The sequence below is a fragment of the Macrotis lagotis genome, chromosome 1, assembly GCF_037893015.1.
Source record: "Macrotis lagotis isolate mMagLag1 chromosome 1, bilby.v1.9.chrom.fasta, whole genome shotgun sequence".
Taxonomy (NCBI): domain Eukaryota; kingdom Metazoa; phylum Chordata; class Mammalia; order Peramelemorphia; family Peramelidae; genus Macrotis; species Macrotis lagotis.
Window position 1 is genome coordinate 580,293,223 of NC_133658.1, and position 21,731 is coordinate 580,314,953.

Below are 21,731 nucleotides of genomic sequence, written 5' to 3' on the forward strand. Positions count from 1 at the left end.
AAGACAAAAAGAAATGTCTCATATTCATAGTCTCACTTTTTGTGGCAACAACAAAAAAAAAACAGATCTGTCAATAAGTTAAGTGCCCATTGTTTGGGGACTACTTGAACAAATTCTGAAATATGGTTGTGGAATGGTTTGGCACCATATGGTTGGGATGTTGTTACACTCTAAGAAATCATTAATAATATGAGGAATCTGGAGAAATATGGGAAGAACCATAAGAAGGATGCAGAGAGAAGAAAACAGAAATAAGAGAAAATTGTACTTGGTGACTATAATAAAGTAAATGGAAAGCACTAAAAGACAGCTGAAATCAAATTAATTTCAATGACCAATTTTAGTCTAGGAAACACAGATGATGAAACTCTTGGTGGAGAAGAAAAAAACTACAGCCATGTAATGTTGCATACTCTATTCAATAGGATTATTTTTTGTTCAATTTTGCAAAATGGCTTTATTACACAAGGAAGAGTTCAGAGACAGTTAGTTTGCACAGTGGTTAGGGTACTGGCCCTAGAGTCAGGAGGATCTAAGTTCAAATGTGGCCTCAGACACTAGCTGTTGTAAGTCATTTAACCCTGATAATCTCCCCAAAATGGGGTAGGAAGATTTTTTGGGGGAGCAAGACATACCAGAAAATGACTGACATAACAAAAAAACAGAAGACGTCCATAATTTTTTTTAAAGCTCTCCTATACTGACTGTTGAATACCCACTTAGATTGTAAGGGTTCCTATCTTCTCCCTCTGTGTATTCCCCACAGTATGTCAGAGCCCTAAACCCCAAGTGCTCAAAAGTATGATGTTTTCCTCTAGTCATAGGAGTCTCTAATTAAGTCATCATCAATTTGGATCCACTTGGACATTTGGAAACTCCTTATCCAAAACAGGATTTATCCATTTTTTCAGTGACCTCTCCTGCCCTGTGTAAAAAATTTACTCCTTGTTATCATGTTATCCATAAAACATGAAGACAGAACATTTAGCAAAAAAACCATGTTAGCTTTGCCACCAGGCAGCTGTGTGACAGAGATTAAATTGTCACCTCTTAGGATCTCGGTTGTTTTGCTTGTAAAAAGAAAGGCTTAGATTCACTGACTGGAATTTAACTAGAGACCTTTTCAGTTTAAAAATATTGATTCTAATTCTTCATAGTTCCTAAAAGAAAAGAGAATCAAACCACAAGGCAAGTTTCTATTTGATGTTGGCTATTAGCATGAAAAAATTATTATGTGTCTCCAGAGGATGGAGAGGGATGCCTATTCTCTGTACCCCACTGCAGAGGTTACTATCAAGATTTTTCTAAAGGATTCATTTAGGAAGCTCAGGGGTAGCTAACTTAGAATTTAGCCCCAGCATGGTAAGTTTTCCAAAATTAACTGCCTTGATTAATATAGTTGATTACTGGGTTAATATCAATAAATACATTAAATCTAAGAAAAGTTGTCAATGAGTTATAAATTAAATTAGACACACCAACCTAAAAAAAGCAAGTCAATCCACTCTTACTCTTCCAAAACATCAGTCATGCTATCCTAGGGGAGTAGAGAATGAAGAATGAACTTAAAGATCACTCTCATTTTATCATAATATGCTTGTAGTTGTTGAGTCGTTTTTCAGGTGTGTTTGACTCTTCTTGGGGTATTCTTGGCAAGAATACTGGAGTGGTTTACCATTTCTTTCTCCAGCTCATTTTACAGATGAGGAAAGTAAGACAAATAGAGTTAAGTGGCTTGCCCAGAGTCACATAGCTGGTGTCTGAGGCTGGATTTGGACTCAGGAAGAGAAAGGAGTCTTCCTCACTCCAGGCTTGGCATCTCTTCACTGCACCACCTAGCTAACCCCACACAATATACTACAGACCCCCTAAAGAGGAGAAATAGATGACATGCCTGGCACAGAGGCAGAATATGGTGATAGGAGACCTAATTATTCCAACAGCTGCTGGTGCTCTCTCTCTCTATCCAAAGCAGAGCAGCTAATAGTTTCTTGGCATCCTTACTGATAATTTCATCCCTCAAAAAGTGGTAGGAGAATGAAGAGGAACTAATTATGGACCTAATTCTCACTAAAAAGGAGGAATTATTTCCATTTGTCTCTTAGAGTTTCATCCCTATCTCTCCTAGGTTGACTGACCCTGTAGTATTTTGGTACTTGGAATCCTGCCTACCCTTTCCCTGAACTCTTTGAAATTTGCTTTCCAAAAACGTGGTATATTAGTGTGTCTGGCTTTCTATCAAAAAATCTAAGATAGCATGGTCACTTCCTTCCAGGGTTTCTATTGTTTCTAATTAAACAATTCCTCCTCATTCTTATGAATTCCTAATCCTTTCTGGGTTCATTTCTCTTCTAAGGAATATGTCTGAACAATTAGAGCTGTTCAAAAGTAAAATGAGTTGATCCAACTCAATTAATCATTACTGGTCAACTATACCCCAAAGAGATCAAAGAAAAAGAGGGAAAGAATATACAAAAATATTTACAGCAGCTCTTTTTTCTGGTGGCAAAGAATTGGAAACTGAAAGAATGCCTAGCAACTGAGGAATTACTGAATAAGTTGCAATATATGAATGTGATGGAATACTATTCTATAAGAAATGATTAAGGATGGTTATATATGTATAGTGTATATTAGATTGCTTTCTGTCAAGGAGAGAGAAGAGGGAGAAAACTGTAAAACTTGAAACCTTGTAAAAATGATTATTAAAACTATCATTTCATGTCATTGGAAAAATAAATTAAAAATATTTTTTTTAAAAAACGATGGAGATCATTTCAGAGAAACCTGGGAAGATATGCATATGGAGAACTAGGAGAACAATTTTATTCAGTATCTAATTCTTGCAAAAACATCTTAGAAGCTGTTCAGTGCAATGACGAAGGATGATTCTAGAGTACTCAATATAAAATATGTTACCCACCTCTTAACAGAAGTAATAGACTCAAGGGAAGATTTTGATACTGTTTTTTTGGATATGGCTGATACAGGAAATCATGTGATAGACTGCAGTCAAGTTACAAAAAGCTTTGAAAGCTAAACTGAAGAGTTTATATCTTGTTCTAGAGGCCATAGAAAGTTTATTTTATGAGGAAGCTAGGTGATACAGGAATGGAGTCAGGAAGACTCATTGTTCTAAGTTCAAATCTGTCCCCAGTCACTTATTAGCTATGCGATCCTGAGCAAATCACTTAAATCTTTTTGCCTCAGTCTCCTCAACTACCAAATGATCTAGAGAAGGAAACAGCAAACCATTCCAGTATCTTTGCAAAGGAAATCACAAATGGGGTCCAGAAGAATTGAAAAATGACTGAACAACCAACAATAACTGAAATTTATTGATCAGAAGAATGACATGGTTAACTGCACTTAAGGAAAATCTCTGGCAGCTGAATAGAGGTTTGACTAGAGTGATGAGACACTTATACAGGGAGACAAATTGATGGGCAAATCTCCCTTCTCTTGACCACTTTTTACTCTGTGCCTTCTTTACTGATGGGGAAACTGAGGCTCAGAGAGGTCATGACTTGTCTAAGGTCACACATTAAGCAATTGATAGAACCAGTATACAAGGCTCCAAGTGTCACAAAACCACTTATTGTGGGCATAGGGAAGGTAATTTCTTATTCATGGAGGAAAGTTTACAGTTGTGGTACAACTGTTAGAACTTGGGTTGCTTGGGTGCTGGATCAGGACCAAAAAGCACTGGTGAGGACCAGGGATACAGGGTGTAGAGAAGAGAAGTTGTATATGGAGAAAAGGTTTAGGGGCATGAGGGAGAACCTTAGAAGGCTAGAGTTGCTTTGAGCTTGGTGGGTAGGATTGGGGTTAAGGTCTAAGAACATGAAAGGTTATTGTTAGGTTCTGGGGAACAAATTAGCTGAAATTGCTGCTGCATTTCTCTCAATGTCTCTCCATTTTCTTTCATTATCTTTCTGACTCTATATCAGAGTTGGAAGGGTACTCAGAACTTACTTAAACCATCTGTAGATAAACATAGACTCTCATCTATAATATTCTCACCCTGCCATTTTTCATCTCTGTGTCTCTGTGAACAGGGTCACAGAGGCAGAAACCTTAGTTTATTTATTAGTAAAATCAAGGGGCTGACAAAAAAAGTAACTAATGTATATCTCTGCTGAAAAGCAGCTAAATGGGCTCAATGGATAAGACAACTGAGCCTGAAATCAAGAAGACTGAAGTTCAACTTTGCCCTGAGAAACTTACTAGCTTTGTGTCCTTGAGCAAGTCACTCAACCTCTGGTTGCCTAATCCATTGGAAAAGGAAATCACAAACCATTCCACTATCTTTGTCAATAAAACCCCATGGACAGTATCATCCACAGGGGCAGGAAGAATCAGATATAACTGAGCAATATCAATGACAATTGACCCACTCAAGTCTGGACAGAGAAGGTAACGGCCTAAATATACAGAATAAAATACACATTTATTATTATGGCCAATGAAAGAACTTGTTTTGCCTGATTTTGTTTTTCCTCTCTCATCCTTCCCCTTTAGGGAGTAAATGGAAAACGTGGGAGGGAAAACCAAATGTTAAATGAGAGAGACTGGATTAGGTAACCTCTAAAGTCCCTACAAACTTTAAAATTATAATCTTATGATCCCTTGACAAGTTGCCATCCAGCTTCTTCTGGAATATCTCCAATAGGAAAGAATTCATTTACTACTAAGGCAGATAATGTTCAGATGACTTTAATTGTGAAAAAATTTTCCCTTATGTCAGGAGAAATTTGCTACCAGGCAACTGACTCCATTGATCCTAGTTCTGTTTTCCTTCAGAAACTCTTCTGTATGAAAGCCTTCAAATACTTGAAAAATTGTTTTCTTCAAGTGAAATGTTCCTAACTTCCTTAACCAATTCTTATTTTGCATGGATTCATTTAGTCATTTTACTATCCTGGTTCTTCCTTTGGATGTATTCTTCCTTAAATCTGTTACTCAATGTGAACATTATGCTCCAGATATCTATTTGATATTCAATCATTCAGCTGTGTCCAATTCTACATGGATTTTGTTCATGGGGTATACTAGATTGATCTGCCATTTCCTTCTCCAATGTGTTCCCCTTTGAACAGATGTGTAATTGAGACAAACAAGGGTTAAATGACTTGCCCAAGGTCACACAGCTAATACGTGTCTGAGGCTGATATGAATTTAGATCTTCCTGATTCTAGACCCATCACTGCACCACCTAAGTGCCCCTATACTAAATCCATATCTACATCTATGTAGGGATATAGTTAAAGATCTGGATATAGGGATAAATTTATAGATATGGATAGATAAATCACCTTTCTATTCTGGACACAACATGCAACTGAAGTATGCTTTTTTATTTGCTGTTTACGGAATCAAATTTTACATGCAAGGTTGTGATTTTTATTTGTTTTGGTTCAGACATGTTATTTCATCGGCCTAGGGAATTCCCGGTGATGAAATTCTCTCAACCTTTGCAGATCTGCAACTTAATAGTTTGAGAGAACATGCCTAGTAAGTACCTAGCAATTTACAGAGTCTTCCCTATGATGATGATGATGATGATGATGATGATAATCTTGAGGGCAGGGGCTGTTTTTTGCATTTCCTTCTATACAGTGACCAGTATCATTAAAGGCTTAATTATTGTATACTAATTTACTCATTGATGAGGGATACTCACTAAGAATTTCAATGACTTGTCTAGGGTCACATGGGCAGCAGAGTGCATCTCAGAGGATGGATATGAATTCTGATCTTTCTGATTCTGTGGCTAGCTCTCTATCTACTGGGCTAGACTGTTTCTCCAGAGAAACTGGAGTTATGATGTTTAAAGCTGATGAAATAGAATCAAGTGTCCCTTACGTATAATAGATACATATGTGTGTGTGTATGTATGTATACAAATATGGGCATAGGTATATGTATACATATGGGTATATATACTCTTTCTTTCTAATTATATCCTTATACAAATAGTGATAGGTATAGAGAATAGATCAATATAGGAAAAATAGACAGATAGACCACTTTCATCAATCTAGATACTGCTTGTATATAATTGTCCAAACATGTAACAGAAGCATACTTTTAGTGTATATATACATATATGGAGAGAGACAGAGGTGTGTGTGTGTGTGTGTGTGTGTGTGTTATATGTATATAACATACATATACATTTACTATATGTATAGCAATATATATGTAGTATTTGATACAAATATCTCCCAAATACACACACACACACACACACACACACACACACACACTCACACACAAACACATTGGAGCAGACCTTCCAGCCACTTTCCTTGGCCCACAGACATGCCCTTCAATGGTGACTGGTACACAATCGGAGAACATGAACTCATTTTAAAATCAGCTTGAGCCAAGCATCATTAGGAAGGAAAACCCTCTGCCAAAAGACAATTACATAATGCCCTTTCTCTTAAGCCAAATGGCTCTTGTATCATCAGATGTTTCTGATTATTCCTGTCTCTGCTTCCTCTCCTTCGCCTGCCCTCCCTCAAATACAGACACTGTTGATGCAGCTGTTGTGGAGCACATTTCAAGTTAAAATGTCAGCAGTGCTTTCCAGAAGGCAAACGGCTGCTCGATTTTTCTCCTGTATTCCTTTTCACCCGCCTACATTTCTCCAGGGAGGAGAGAGAGCAGTAGAGGAGGGTGGGTAGCACAGGTCTCAGCACTGGCCTTTGGGGCCTGCAGCAACCTGTTTTCTAGTAATGGCTCTAGTATAGGATAGGCAAACCATGGACTCAACAGTTCTGTGTACTTCAGATCCCTTATCATTAAATAAACAATTATAATTAAACAAGGGTACATTCATGTGTGTGTACACACATACACACAGAAGTGTGAACAGATGATTCAATTCAGTTGTTACTAAGGACCCTCTATGTATGTGTGAGGCAGCACCGTGTAGACAGGGAACAGCTAGCAAGACCTAGCTGGGTTCTCTAGTTGTACTTCCTAGTCATGTTGACTTTATGACCTCAGACAAGTCATTGAACCTCCTCAATGCCACAGGCAATGCTCTAAGACAGGTTCTCAACCTTTTTCTGTGTCCTCAACCCCTCTGCCAGTCTGATGAAGCCTATGAACCCTTTCTCAAGTTGGTTTTTAAATGTATAAAATAAAATATGTATGAAAACATTGAAATAATGGTGTAATTTTTTCCCATGAAAATTCCTACAAACCCCTTAGGGAAGTGGGGATGAAACTGTGGACCACAAGTCACCAAGCTATTTCAAAATCTGCATTGATACCGGGAGTTTAGTTACTGACAATTTATAAAACTCTTGGAGGTTTGAAAAGTCTTTTATTTCCATAACATTGATACTTACAACAATCCAGGTGGGTAACTCATGATATTATTATCATCCCTGTTTTATAAATGAGGAAACTGAGGCTAAGTGAAATTAAGAGACTTGTCCAAAGTCACCCAGTTAGTATCTGAAGTGGGATCAAAATCCAGTTCTCTCCTGATTCTAAAGCCACAAAGCTCAGGATCATAGAAGGAAAGCTGAAAGGGAGTTCAGATTCTTCTAGTTCAATTCCTGAAAAAACTAAGGCTAACAGGAATGAATAGGCTTCCCACAGTTATACATGATAAGTATTTGGTACTATGACTTATATGAAACCACATCTGACTTTGCAAAGCCCTCAGACTTAAAGAGCACTGGCCCTCTGCAGAAATATATCAATGGAAGAGAGTTCAAAAGTCTCTTGAATTTGTCTTTGGAATATTTATTCATATGTCAAGTCAAATGACCTTAATTATGTTTTATTTCAATTAAAGAGGCATCTCACAATAACAGTTATTTAGGAATGAAATCTCATGTATATCTCATGATGTACTCAGCTCCTCATCACCTGAACTGTTACAGAGGGTATAGAGGGTATACTTATAGAGAGTATGTGACCATTTGTTAGAGTATTTCTGTATGGTTTATCTTCTCTGTATAGACCTTAGATGTACTCATTGATTTACAGATTGTTTCTTGCATTAAATAGAAGCTTCTTGAGGGCAGGCATAGTTTATGTTATTTTTGAAATTCCAGTCTTTAGCAAAGTGCCTGGTACCTCACAAGCTCTTAATGATGCTCATTGTCTATTTTTATATGTTAGTAATTCTAATAATAAAAAAATTTTCAGCCCCTGAGGAAAATAAAATAATATCTGTGGGGATAAAAAGTGGGGATAAAAAGGTGTAAGTGGGCAAGAAAGTGGCCTGGCATGAATATCTAGTGCCACACATCTTGTGTGGAAGGCCAGGGATGCCCCAATGGCCAAGAAAGGAGGAAGTCAAGAAGAGGGGGGTATTGGGGATTACCTCTTGGTACTGCAGGCATCTGGGCACGTTGGACACTTCTCACATGTCTCCCCAAAGGCCCCAGGCTTTGTGCATTGGCACCGCCCACACGAGCAGTGCCCTCGACCACTGCAGATCTGGCCATCATTGGAGAGGCACGTCTCAGTCTCTGTAGAGCAGTTGCAGTTGTCCCCGATGAAGCCAGCGTGGCACTTGCACTCCCCACAGTGGCATTCCCCATGACCTAAAACCAACATAGAGGGGACATCAGGGTGCATATGTAGGGAAGCAGGACTGGGAAACACAGCAGCACAGGTGACCCATTCAAGGTATTCCAAAGAATGGCTAAGTCCCACAAGGAATCCCAAATCCCTGATTCTCAATTCCCCAATCTATAAAATAAGGGAGTCAGATTAAGTGATGCAAGGTAAGTCCATAAACATTTATTTTTTTAAAATGCATTAGGTCAGAGTCATCACTAAAACCTTTTCCAATTTCAACTTCCAACTTCCATAATAATTCAACTATGGCTGGAATGATCAATGATCCTATGGACCATTTAGTGACTCCTTTGGGCCTCTCTCAGCTCGAATGAGGCATTGAGCTCACTCCGTTTTGGCTCCCAAATCCCCATAGGACCTGAAAATGCCCAAAGAAAGATATTGGAGCAATGAGGACAAAAGTTTACCCAGTACATGCAATACCCAGGCCTAGAAATCTAGGTGAGCTCAATCATGGTTGTCCCCATGGAAAGTAAAACCTTTAGTATCTTGGTATTTGCCAAGGGTCATCACCTAGGGTTATCATTGACTTAGGACATGGATCTTTAGATGAAGGACTGTTTTAAGCTAAAGGCACATTTCACAATCAGAGCTAACTAGAAATGAAATGGGCTAATTTCATGATATAGTGAGCTCCTTGTCACTGGAAGGGTTCAAACAGAGCTTGTATGACCACAGACAAGAAGATAAACCTTTTTGTGTGTGCACAAATTGGATGGGGGGAGAAGTAACAGATCACCCATGGGGAAGTTTCTAATTACAACCAAGAGTGATCAACAGCTTTGATAAAGAAACACATTAATGGAGGCAATCCGGCTAGAGACCTTCAGTACCTTATTATGACCTGTGAGCATAACAAGGGGAGGGAAGCTCTAGCACAGCCTACCAATATAAAACAATTCAATAAACATTCATTAAGCATCAACTGAGTCAGACACTCATTGGAGTGCAAATAGAAAATAAAGCAGTCCCTACCCTCAAGAAGTTTCCAATCTAATGAAGGAAGACAGTATACAAAAAGAAGCTAAAAAAAAAGTGGGGATGGAGGAGAGGAGAGGAGAGAAAGAATCAAATTCAAGGGTTGCAGGTGGTGGCAGAAAAAGAACTGCCTGGGCTTCTGAGCTAAAAGGGGACTCTGAGAAGAGTTCTTTGCTCCAGCCATCTAATCAGAGGGACAGAGATTATTTAGACAATTGAAAAGGTCTGTGAGTACCAGACTGAGAACACTTCCTATCCAAGACTGGATCTGTCATCTGAGGAAGAGCCTCTGTATGCATAAATAGGCTTCTCACCAAAAAGGCTAGTCATCAGCAAGTGAGATATTTAGTTTGTCAGTTTTTCCACAGCTGCTCTTTAAATCAGTTCCTAAGGTGTGGAGGGCCCCAATAGGTATAAATGAAGAGATTGCCACACCACTGAAATTACAGCTCTGATGAAATAAAAATGAGGTGCCAAATATCAGCACAAAAGGTACATTATTTAAATATGGACAGATGGATCTTTGCTTGGTGCTTGTTACATTTTTTTTAAGCAGCAGATTTTCTGTAAGTTTGTTTAAAGTTAATTTTTTTGTTTGTTTTTGTGGGGCAATAGGGTTAAGTGATTTGCTCAAGCTCACACAGTCAGTAAGTATCAAATGTCTGAGGTGGGATTTGAACTCAGATCTTCCTGATTCACGGTCTGGTGCTCTATCTATTGCACCACATAGCTGGTCCCCTAGTTAAAGTTAATTTTAATAAAAATCAGTTTTCATTCCTTGAGTGTGCCAGCACCGGAGGAGATCTGAGGAGCGGAAGGTGGGTTTGGGGATGTGCCAATCTCACTTCTGAGCCAAAATCAAGGCTCTGTTTTGGCAAGAATGTGCCAGCATGTGCTAAGCAGTCAGCCACCAAGTGAGTGTGAGTCCAAACAGAGCCTCTGAATAGGACTCCCCTGTGGCCTTGGCATCACGGAAAAGAATCAGCAGGGTGATGCTATCTGGCACAGGACATGAAGAAGGGTGACCTAAAGGGTGGCCAGACTTCAAAGCCATCACTAAAGCCTCCCTATTTGCCTCCCCCCATTTCCAGCCTTGCCCTCCTTTTCCCTTCAAGATTTACAATAAATTATATTTCAGCTGTACTGTGATCAAGGCAATTTAGAAATCAACACTGGAGCATATGGTGAACACTCTGGAAAGTCACAGAATGCTCATTTAACTGCTAGGATGCTGGTGCAATGTTTGAGCCCTATAACATATATCTAGGTCGTGTAGCCCAATAACAACAACCAAGTCACACATAAAGTTGTAAATTCTGGAAAAGGTTCATCTTGAAGGCTCTTCCTCTCTCCATTATTTTCTTCTCAATGCCAAAAACCATTACCTCTATCAGGTCTCAGTGCAAAGTGGAGCATGCCTTCTATAGATTATAGATCTAGAGATAGAGGGAGCCTCAGGCACTGTCTCCTGAAACTCCCTCATTTTACATATGAGGAAATGGAGGTCCCAAAAGGTTGAGAGACAGGATTTGAATCCAGTTCTTCAAACTCTATTTCTTAACATTACTTTATTCTACTTCCTCTAAGCTCTCATATTCCATAAGAACTTCAATTTTAATCAGTTTGAAGAATATCACATGCTTTTGTATATCTAATCATCTCCAATTAAAATAGACACAGAAAAGTGTAGATGATGTAAAGTATGCATATTTATCGTTGTTCAGTTGCTCAGTTGTGTCCATCTCTTTGTGACCCCCTGAACCACAGTACACCAGTCTTCTATTCTCTGCTGTCTCCCAAAGTCTATCCAAACTCATGTTTGTTGTTGCCATAACACTATCACTCCATCTCATCCTCTGCCCTCCCCTTCTCCCTCTGCCTTAAATCTTTCCCAAATTAGGGTCTTTTCCAATGAGTCTTTCTTCTCATTATATGGCCAAAAGATTTAAGCTTCAGTTTTAGCATTTGTCCTTCCAAAGAATCATCTGAATTAATTTCTTTAAATAATTTTAAATAATTCTCCAATATCAATAATTTAAAAAAAAGTCAATTCACTGGGGCTTGGATTTCCTTAAATAGTCCAACTCTCCTAGCCATACATTACTACTGGAAACATACACCCATATACATATATTTATATTAAAAGGTAAATGATTTGCGTATTATGAAATCCTAAAATTTCAGTTGAAAAGGATTTCAGTGATCATCTGCTCCAAATTCATAGATGAAAAGGAATATATTTGACTATCCAGCTTCCATTTATAGATTTCCAATGAGGGAAGAGCCACTATCTCCTAATCATACTAAATTCACCACAGTGGTAAAAGAGAGACTTTGCAAAACAAGACTCTGCTTATTTCCATAATCAGTGACTGAACCAGCACACAAAAGCAACTCATATTTATTATCACATCATTTAGAAAGCATTTTTCTCTTCCAAAAGTAGATGGGATAGGAAGCAAAAATATTATTGTCCCATTGGGCAGAACACTGACCCTGGAGGCATGAGGACCTTTATTCAAATCCAACTTCAGACACTTACTAGCTGTGTGAGCCTGGGCAAGTCACTTCACCCTGCTTGACTTGGGTTCTCCATCTGTAAAGCGAACTGGAGAAACAAATATCAAAGCACTCCAGTATCTTTGCCAAGAAAACCCCAAATGGGATAATGGAGAGTTGGACACAACTAAAATGACTCCATAACAAAAACAACAGAGATGGAGAGCTAAGATGGGGCTCCCAGACCCACTCACAGACTAATGGTAGAATTGAAAATAAGGCCTTCTCATTACTAATTTCCGTATCAGCTTGCTAATACTTCTTTGTCATTTTGTTTGACATGAATTTGAAGGAAATAAAAGCTATTCCACCACACATTCCTACTCTAATGCATCATGGTGTGAAGATAACCATTTGTTCAAGAAGGTATGACTGGTGAGTATAAACCTGGAAGGCTTTCCATACTGGAAAGTCTTTGAATATGACCCTGGCAAGAGATGTCTATTTTCCAAGGAGCAGTTTAGCTAAGTATAGAGTGTCCAATAGACAGGGCACTTGGTAATGAATTCTTTGGCCATGGAAAGCTGTAAAATGCTCAATAAAAGTTGATATATTCTGCGGGGGTAAATAATGAATATAAACTGTTTTTGTTGGGGAGTGAATATTTTGTTATATGTGGGTAGATGTTTATAAGAGTACTTTCTGAAACTGAATGCAATGTAATTCTAATGATCAAACATCCCCAGAGAGGGAAAAAAGTAATCTATCTCCTTCCCTTGTTTGTAGAGGTAGAGGACCATGGGTATTATTAAAATCACCTTACACAGTGTCAGCCTAAGTTAATAAGCTGGTTAGTTTGGCTGAACTGCTTTTTCTTGTTATTTATTTTTTAGTTTTTGCTATAAGGGATGACTTACTAGGTCAGAGTTTGTAAAGGAATATATTTAGAAAGGAATGTGATTTTAAATGTTTTTAAAAGTACTCTTCCTGAGATGATACAGGCTTTATAGTGATATGTATGTGGTCTTCTCAGGATAGCAATAAATGTGTGTTACCCTAATTACCAAAGTTAAACTAAATCGGTGATAATGGTAAGTTAGGAATTAATTCACAATATTTCTTGCAAGGAGTAGAGAGAAGCAATGGATCTGGGGCATAAAGGACAGAATACAACAGAAGGAAGATATTTTTTCCAGACTGGATAAAACTAGACTTACTCCGTATTCTATATGTAGACAATTGTTTTACTGATCTATGGTTTGTAAACTGAAAAGGAGAGTAGCAGAATGTTAGAAGGGTCCTTAGAGGTCAGCTAGCTTTCCCTTAAGAGCACTCCTAAATTCATTCATTGAAAATGCATTTATCAAGTTCCAGGTACTCCAGAAAAAAAGGGGGAAAAAACAAAGCATTTCCTGCCCACAAGTAGTTTATATTTTATTTTATTAGGAAGAAATAACATGTGAATGATATACAGAAAATTAAATAAAAACTATGGACAAAATATGGCAGTTAGGTGGCACTGTGGTAATATGCAGGAAAAACCATCTTTTTGAGTTCAAATCTAGCTTCAGACACTTACCAGATATATGACCCTAGGCAAGTCACTTAACCCTATTTGTCTTAGTTTCCTCCTGCATAAAGGAAATGGAAAATCACTCCAGTCTCTTGGCTAAGAAAACCCCAGATGAGGTCACAAAGAGTCAGACAGGACTGAAACTAAACAACAAAAAATCTGCCAGTCATATATAGGGATATAGAAAAAAGACAAAAACTATTCCTGCCTTTGGGTGCTTACATTATAATAGGATAGATAACATGTAAATAACTAGATACATACAGAGTAAATGAAAGATAATCTCAGGGGAAGAGGAGCATCAGGAAAGGCCTCCTCTAAAAGGAAAGATTTGAGCTGAGTCTCAAAGAAAGAAGTCAGGAAGCTTGGATTTTCACCATACCCTGCTTGTTTATCAGAGGTGTTTCTATATGGAGATGGAGGAAAAGAGAGGCTCATTTACCCAAGCCAAGTTCATTGTTGAATATCCTTTTTCTGTGGCTAAATAAAAATTTTTCCACTAGTGCTTCTCTTCCTTTTTGTTATGCCTACCTAATTGTATTATGCAATACTCAAGAAGCAAGATTGGATCAAAATGGCATTGTTATACATGATGTAGGGGAAGGGCCAGAGAAGCAAGTAAAAATAATACCTGTTTGAGCACCCACTGCTTCTTGGTAATGGTCTTAAAGAAGCTTGTTTGTCAGCTCTAGGAGAAGGAAAGTTAACTGGTCTGGTATATTCAGTAATTAAAAGTAGAGTTCTTAGTTTTGAGGGATCACGCTATGAAAGCCTCTGGTGGGGGCTGTGTAAGAAAAGGGTGATGCTAATGAGGTGTAGGGGGATCAACAGGCCATGGGCAGCAGGAAATGATCATATCTCCAGAGAAAAGATTAGTGTGACACCCTCCAACAAGCAGATTTTAATTCTCAGTCTACCAGAATGAAATTCAGAAAGCAGGAAATTTCCAGATTTTATTGCTCTCTTCCTTTCTCTTCTTTCCCAATATACTAAATGACACGAACTACCTTTGACAAAGCAGATAATTTAAACAAAAATAGATAAATAGAAAGTGAATAAATTAGGAGGGGGGAAGAACTTAGGGTGATAGGCCCTTTGAGAGTAATTTTTATATCATCAGAAGTTATATTTTTGTTCCTGTTTGGCCACTTTGGGATACAACTCTTGGAAAACACTAATGCTTTATTTGTTTGTTGAGGCAATTGGGATTAAGTGACTTGCCCAAGGTTGCATAGCTAATATGTATCTGAGGTCACATTTGAAAGGTTCTCCTGATTCCAGGTTCAGTGCTCCATTCACTGCAACACCTAACTGCCCCAAAGCTAAATGACTTAGGGTTACTTAAAGTTATTTGAAAAGCAGCATGGTATAAAGGAAAGAGAGCTGGTCTCAAATTCAGGAAGGTGTACGTTCTGAAATCTACTTAGCTGTATGATTATGGGTAAGTCACATACTCTTTTAGTGCCCCAAAGGCACTACCCCCACTTCCAAAAATATAGTCAAGCTGCTGCTGATGTGCTTCAGAGGAGGGAATTTCTACACCAAGAGTTCCTTATACAAGTCACAACCAAAATGAATATATTCACATTTTTTTTCCCTAGCTTGTAGGTTCTTGGGGGCACTGCTAGAGTGAGAAGTGAGTATTTATGACTAAAGCACATACAGAATTAATGTCCTTGTCAACTTCCTTGAATCTGTCTCACCCAAAGCAGAGGAGAGCTGAGATTCTGAGTGTTCCAGATAACCAAAAGTTCCAGCCTCTCCATACTATCCAATATAGCAGCTTGGTGGTACCAGCCTAGAGTCAGGAAGACTCCTCTTCCTGAGTTCAAATCTAGTCTCAGATCCTAGGCAGGTTATTTAACCCTTTTTTGCCTCAGTTCCTCATCTGTGGAAAAAAGTTGGAGAAGAAACTGGAAAACTACTCTAGTCTCTTTGTCAAGAAAACCCCAGATAAGGGCACAAAAAGTCAGACACAACTGAAACAATTGAGTAACAGTCATCTGACATGAAGGCTTCTGAATGAATAAAAAAATAAGCATACCAAGCTTGTGTGCTGGCCCTCCTGTAACTCATTGGATGCACAAGTTTCTATTATCCATAATGGAACTGTTACTTTCAAAGGCAAAAAGTTGCCTGCCTTATAATAAGACATGCTATTCCTGGTACTTCCTTTGCAAGTAGATTAGAATTGCCCAATCTGTCCTTTCCACATCCTCATGTCATAAGTCCAGGCTTGGCAACAATTTAGTCTGGCTCCTTGCTGACTTCTTAGGGCAAAAGTATTCTTCCCTCTGGGTATGTGTTTTTCTTATTCTTTTAACTTTCCATTCCTTGCATAAATTAGAGAAAGTAAAGAACATGAGACTCCTAAGAAGCATCCAAGATACTTCCCAGCTCTCTCTCTGATGACAATAGACACTCAAAAAGTTTGTGAAGCACTCTAAATACAATATTTTATTGGAGCACAACTATTGTCTTATGAGGTAGGTGGGTGCTACTGGTGTTATTGTCCCCATTTAAAGATGACAAACCTGAGGTTCAGAGGAACTAAGAGCTTCAAATCATAGATTTTCTGACTTCAAGTTGACTTTTTTTCCAACTATATTGTATTGATTCTAAGAGACTCCCAACTTGGGAAGATAACCTAGGCTCCTTGCCACTTAACTGAAGGTAAGCAAACAGAAGAGGTCTGACTCCCAAAGGAATTTTGTTTTTAACTCCACATCGTCTTTCTAAACCCAATCACACCTTCAATTTTATCATTGGAGTAGGATGATTGAAAGAAAAACTCTCATATCATCAGACTCTTAATTACCCCCATTTGCCTCTTTATTTCCTTCTCAACTATATATGTCCCTCCATTTCTTAAAACCAGACATAAAAATCGGGTCTTTCTAGAATCAATCCAGTCCTCAGGTCTCACTATGTTTCAGCCTCTATTCAACTTGGCTGGGTATCTTTATTGGGTACTGCTTGCTATTGCAGAGAATACCAAAGAATATAAGCCATAATCCCTAACAAAATGAGAATAATCAATGTCTACAGCATTCCCTAAGTCTCACAAAATGCTTCCCTCCCAATATTCCTGAGATAGATGGATAGTTCAAGTTTGCAAATAAGAAAACTGTGGCACAGAGAGGTTAAATCAACTTGTTCATGTTCATACAGCTATTAAGAATCAGACTCAAGGTTCAATGCTCATCCCTTCTGACTCATATTTCAGTGCTCTTGCCATAACATCTGCTACAATTTTAAAAAGTGTATACATGTATATATATATATATGTATATGTATATACACACACACATATATACATATATATATACATATATATATATATATGTATATATATATATATATGTATACTGAATATAGGATCCAATACTGAGAGAAGTGGAAATACATGCTGAAGGCGTAATGACAAGTTTCAATTCTGGAAGCACAACCTAGCAGAAAGACCTGAATTTGCTATGAGGAGAACTGACTTCATAAGCCCTCCTCTGATACGTGCCAAGAAGCCACATGTCTTGCCAGTACTGCAATTTTGGGGTCATTGGTTATCTGCAAAGCCTTAGTTTTAACTATCCTGCCACTGGTCATGGGCACATCTATCAAGGATCTGCATGATTTATCTCTGTTCTGCAGTCAAAGGAAGGAACCATATACAAAGCTCTTCTTAGTTTCATGTAAGATGTTTTTTCATCATTCACCCAATCACTTTCAAACTTTAAGATAGGGCCTGGACTGCTGATTAGAATTGGGGGGAGGGTGACTTTGCATATTTGCTACAAGGGTTTGTTTTTTCTTTCTTTTTCAAATGAGGAAAAGAAGTGGGGAAGAGATAAAACCAAGATTTATTCATTGAAAATTTAAAAATTAAATAAATTTCTTTAGTTAGAAGAGGGATAATATAGTAATAGTGAAGGGAAGGGGAGAATGTGTGTGTGTGTGTGTGTGTGTGTGTGTGTGTGTGTGTGTGTGTGAGAGAGAGAGAGAGAGAGAGAGAGAGAGAGAGACTGAGAGAAAGAGAGAGAGATAATGAAAATATTATACAAATGCACATTAAAGAGGAGAAAGTTCACAAAGGGAAGGAAAGACTTAAATGAACTGATGCAGAATAAAATAAGTGGACCCAGAAGAACAATTTCAGACATGACATTACTGACAAATGACATGAGAAAACCACAAAAACAATTTCTATAATACCAACAATGTAAACACTTTAAAAGTTGGGAGAACTATGCTCCATTAAAACAATGATTCTCCATGATTCCAGACAGCCAGTTAAGAATTTTATATCAACCTTCTAACAGGTATTGGACTTAGGATGTAAAATGAAACAGATTTTTTTTAGCACAAGTAATGAGGGAATTTATTTTATTCTGCTATATGTATTTATTACAAGACATTTCTATTTCTTTTTCTTTTCCTTTATTTATTTTCCTCATAGAGGGTGGAAGTGAAAGAAAATGGGTTTCTGTTCATTAAAAAGACAACTTTTTAAAAAGGAATAGAGGCAAATAGGGCAACACTACAAATGTCATGTTAAATTTAACATATATTAAAGAAACAAGCTGGTCATAATTTTATATGCAATCTTCTTTTTTGTCCTTCTTGGTTGCCAATGTTTGTCAGTGTTCTAATTCATAAAAAAATTTGTTTGTAACTGTTCAACAGTGTGTTGAAAAATTACTTGCCCCTCCATGTCTCTCACCTCATTTACAGGTCTACAAAATCAGGTTTTACAATGGTCAGCTAAGACAGCAATGCCAACGGTGTATTAACACTGGGTTAAAGCATGAAAGAGGGTTTGGTTTTGAGTCCTTTCTCCAAGCTCAGCTTTAAATCCTAAGACAAGTACTGAGGCCAGAACACAAATTGAAGAACCTTTTTAAAAAGTGAAACAAACTGATGATGTTATGATGTTGAACCCATGTCAAGATTTTTTGAGAAGTCCTTCCTACCACTGGCCTCACCAATCAACTTCCAAATGATCATGCTCCAGAGATGCCAACTCTTTTCTGTTTCAAGGGCCTTTTGCTCTAGGGAGGGGAATGAGTTAAGGAAAGGACTTGTCGTTCCCCGCCCCCCAGGCTGTCATCTAGCAGCCAAAATTCTGACAAGAGCCAAAGAGGGACAGAGAACAAATCCTTCAGTAATGTCCTTTTCTATTTACAAAGAAATGGGGTGGGTATAGGGGACAGGGAACAAAGCTTGGAGAAGAAAACTTCATCCCCATCCTAGGCCCCCAAGGAACCAGGGCCCTGAAGAAGATGAAAGGGAGGCCAAGGTAAGCACAGGTGCACTGGCAGAGGCAACAACTTGGGAGGCTCCCATCACCTGTGACTCAGAATGGCTCCTAATGCTCCAACCTGTCTCATTAGCCCTCTTTGGAAAGATGCCTAAACCACACAGAGATGGAAACTTTACTGCATCTCCACTTACTTCCCCTTCATCACAGCCAGATGAGAGAGTTGCTATTTTCAACTTGGAAAAACCGAATACCATTGTTGCACATGGTAAAAGAGCTGCCATGTTCCACCCCAGAACTGGCATCAACTCAGTGACTGATGAAGCAATCTTTGTGGACTGAAGATTTTGGTTTAGAATATTATCTTTGAAGGCCAAACTTGAAGCATGGCAGCCAAGACTGTGGCCTGGAGATGGATGGCTGAAAAACAGCATTGGGTAGATCAGCTGAAAGAGTACCCCACAAAGCCTAGGGTAGGGTTCCTGCTGGCAAAGGCTCCAAGTTAACTTTTTGAGAACAGTGTGAGATTGTTTTTTGCTTGTTTGGGATGGAGGAAAATACAGGTTATGGTTTTAGTTACAGCCAACCTTGTACAGAAAGAAATAGTGAAAACTACAACTTTAGGTAATATTATATATCTCAGTTTCCCCGGTTGTTAATGCTTCACCCCCTTCCCCAAAATAACTGTGTATTTACTTGGTATATACTTTATATGCAATACATAAAATATATACATAGGCAGTTTGGCATTGTAAATAGAGCCAGAAAAATCTGAACTTAGGTCTAGGTCCTGACACAGCCTGGCTGTGTGACTCTAACTAGGCAAGTCACTTCCTCCTCATTCTCCAGGTGACTCTCCAAGACTACCTGTTATAGAGATGTCCACCTGGCACCAGTAAAGAGATTTACTTCATCTGAGAGTTCCCTATACTAATGAACTCACAGGTCTAGTACCCATTTTAGAGATTCGCTTATTTGTATAGAAGTTATTTTTCCAACAATAGAATATGTTAATTCATTAAGCATAATGGATACAGCACTGACTTTGGAGTCAGGAGAACTCAAGTTCAAATCCAGCCACAGACACTTAATAATTACCTAGATGTGCTATCTAGGGCAAGTCACTTAATCCCACTGCCTTGCCAGAGAAAGAGAGAGAGAGAGAGAGAGAGAGAGAGAGAGAGAGAGAGAGAGAGAGAGAGAGAGAGAGGTATTTTAGTAGGAACTTGAAGGAATCCAAAAAAGCCAGAAAGTGGAGAAAGGAGGAAGAGACCTCCAGACATGGGGAACAAACAGTAGGTGAAAATACCTAGAGTAGGAGGATGTGTTACCATGTCTAAGAAACAAGTAAATCAGCAAGTTAATCACAGTCTCTAAGATGGAAAGTAGAAGAAAACAGAGGGTGAGAGGTTTTGGAGATCACTGAATGCCAAACAGAGAATTTTATATTTGAACCTGCAAGAGACAGGGAGCCACTGAACAGTCTATTCTCCACCCAAAGTGATCTTCCTAAAGCACAAGTTGACCATGTTTCTGTCTCTCTCTTTCTAAACACACACACACACACACACACACACACACACACACACACACACACACAAAACACCCAAAAATGAAAACACTTGATCCATAGTATGTGATTAAAACCTGCCAGCTGAATTGAACTGATTTGAACATCTAAGATTTCTTCTGACTAATATTCTGTGATTCTGGACCAAGTGTTTTCAGTGTTCCATATGAAATTCACTGATCAGAAGGATGATTTAGACCTTTCATCAAATAATAGTAGAACAGGTAAGTGGGACACAGTCATTGAATTCAGTTTCTGTCCCTTGGAGGAAGTGGAGACAATTGCATATCTGGCACTCCTTTACCACACTCAATTTCACAATATATAGTACTTACACCAATGTCTGGCATATAGTAAGGGATTGATAATTGTATATTGATTTTATTAATTAACACACTCCCTTTATTGGCAAGGAAAGGAACTCACCAACAAAATCCCAGATTTTATTATTGTCATTATTTATTTGTTTATTTATTTACTTATTTATTTACTCATTCATTCATTCATCCATTCATTTATTTATTATTCATCATTATCACACTGGAAAGAGCTTCAGAGATTGTCTTGTCTGTTATTGTTTTTGAGTTGTTTCTTGGTAAAGGTCCTGCAGTGGTTTGCCATTTCCTTCTCCAGCTCATTTTACAGATGAAGAAATTGAAGCCAAAATGATGAAATAAGTTACCCAGGTTCACCAAACTACCCAACTAATAAGTGTCAGAGCTGACGTTTGAACTCAGGTCTTCCTGACTTCAGGCCTGATATTCTATCATCTGTGTCACGTAGCAGCTGCACTACCTAAGCAGTGGATAGGATGTTGGATTTGGAGTCTAAAGTTCAAGTCTGGCTTCAGATATCTAACAGTAAGGGGACCATTGACTGCTCTGTGCCTCAGTTTCCTCCTCTGTAAAATGGGGATAAGGATAGTACCCATCTCCTAGTATTGTTGTGAGAATAAAATGAGAAAACATTTGTAAAGCACTTTGTGAACCTCAAAGCATTTTATAAATGCTGGTTATTATTATTATTGACAAGCATTACCTCTACAACATCCAACCTTTGCTTAAAGATCTCTAACTAGGAAGAACATTCTACCCCCTGAGGCAATTATTCCATTTGAGAACAGCTATAAACCCTGGGAAGTTTTCCCTACATCACAACTCTGTCAATCTTTCTACAACTTAACCATCATAGATCTAGGGTTGTAAAGGAACTTCAAGGTCATCCAGTCTTAGCCCCCTCCCAAT

General features: G+C 38.3%; 1 protein-coding gene across 1 annotated transcript in view; it reads right to left on the bottom strand.

The window, feature by feature from the left end:
- ITGB5 (integrin subunit beta 5) overlaps positions 1–21,731 on the bottom strand; it is a 200,460-nt gene that overhangs the window by 24,475 nt on the left and 154,254 nt on the right. Inside the window, exon 11 of the mRNA XM_074214694.1 lies at positions 8,354–8,576. Within this exon, the coding sequence (XP_074070795.1) occupies positions 8,354–8,576 (223 nt within the window). The remainder of the gene's footprint in view (positions 1–8,353; positions 8,577–21,731) is intronic.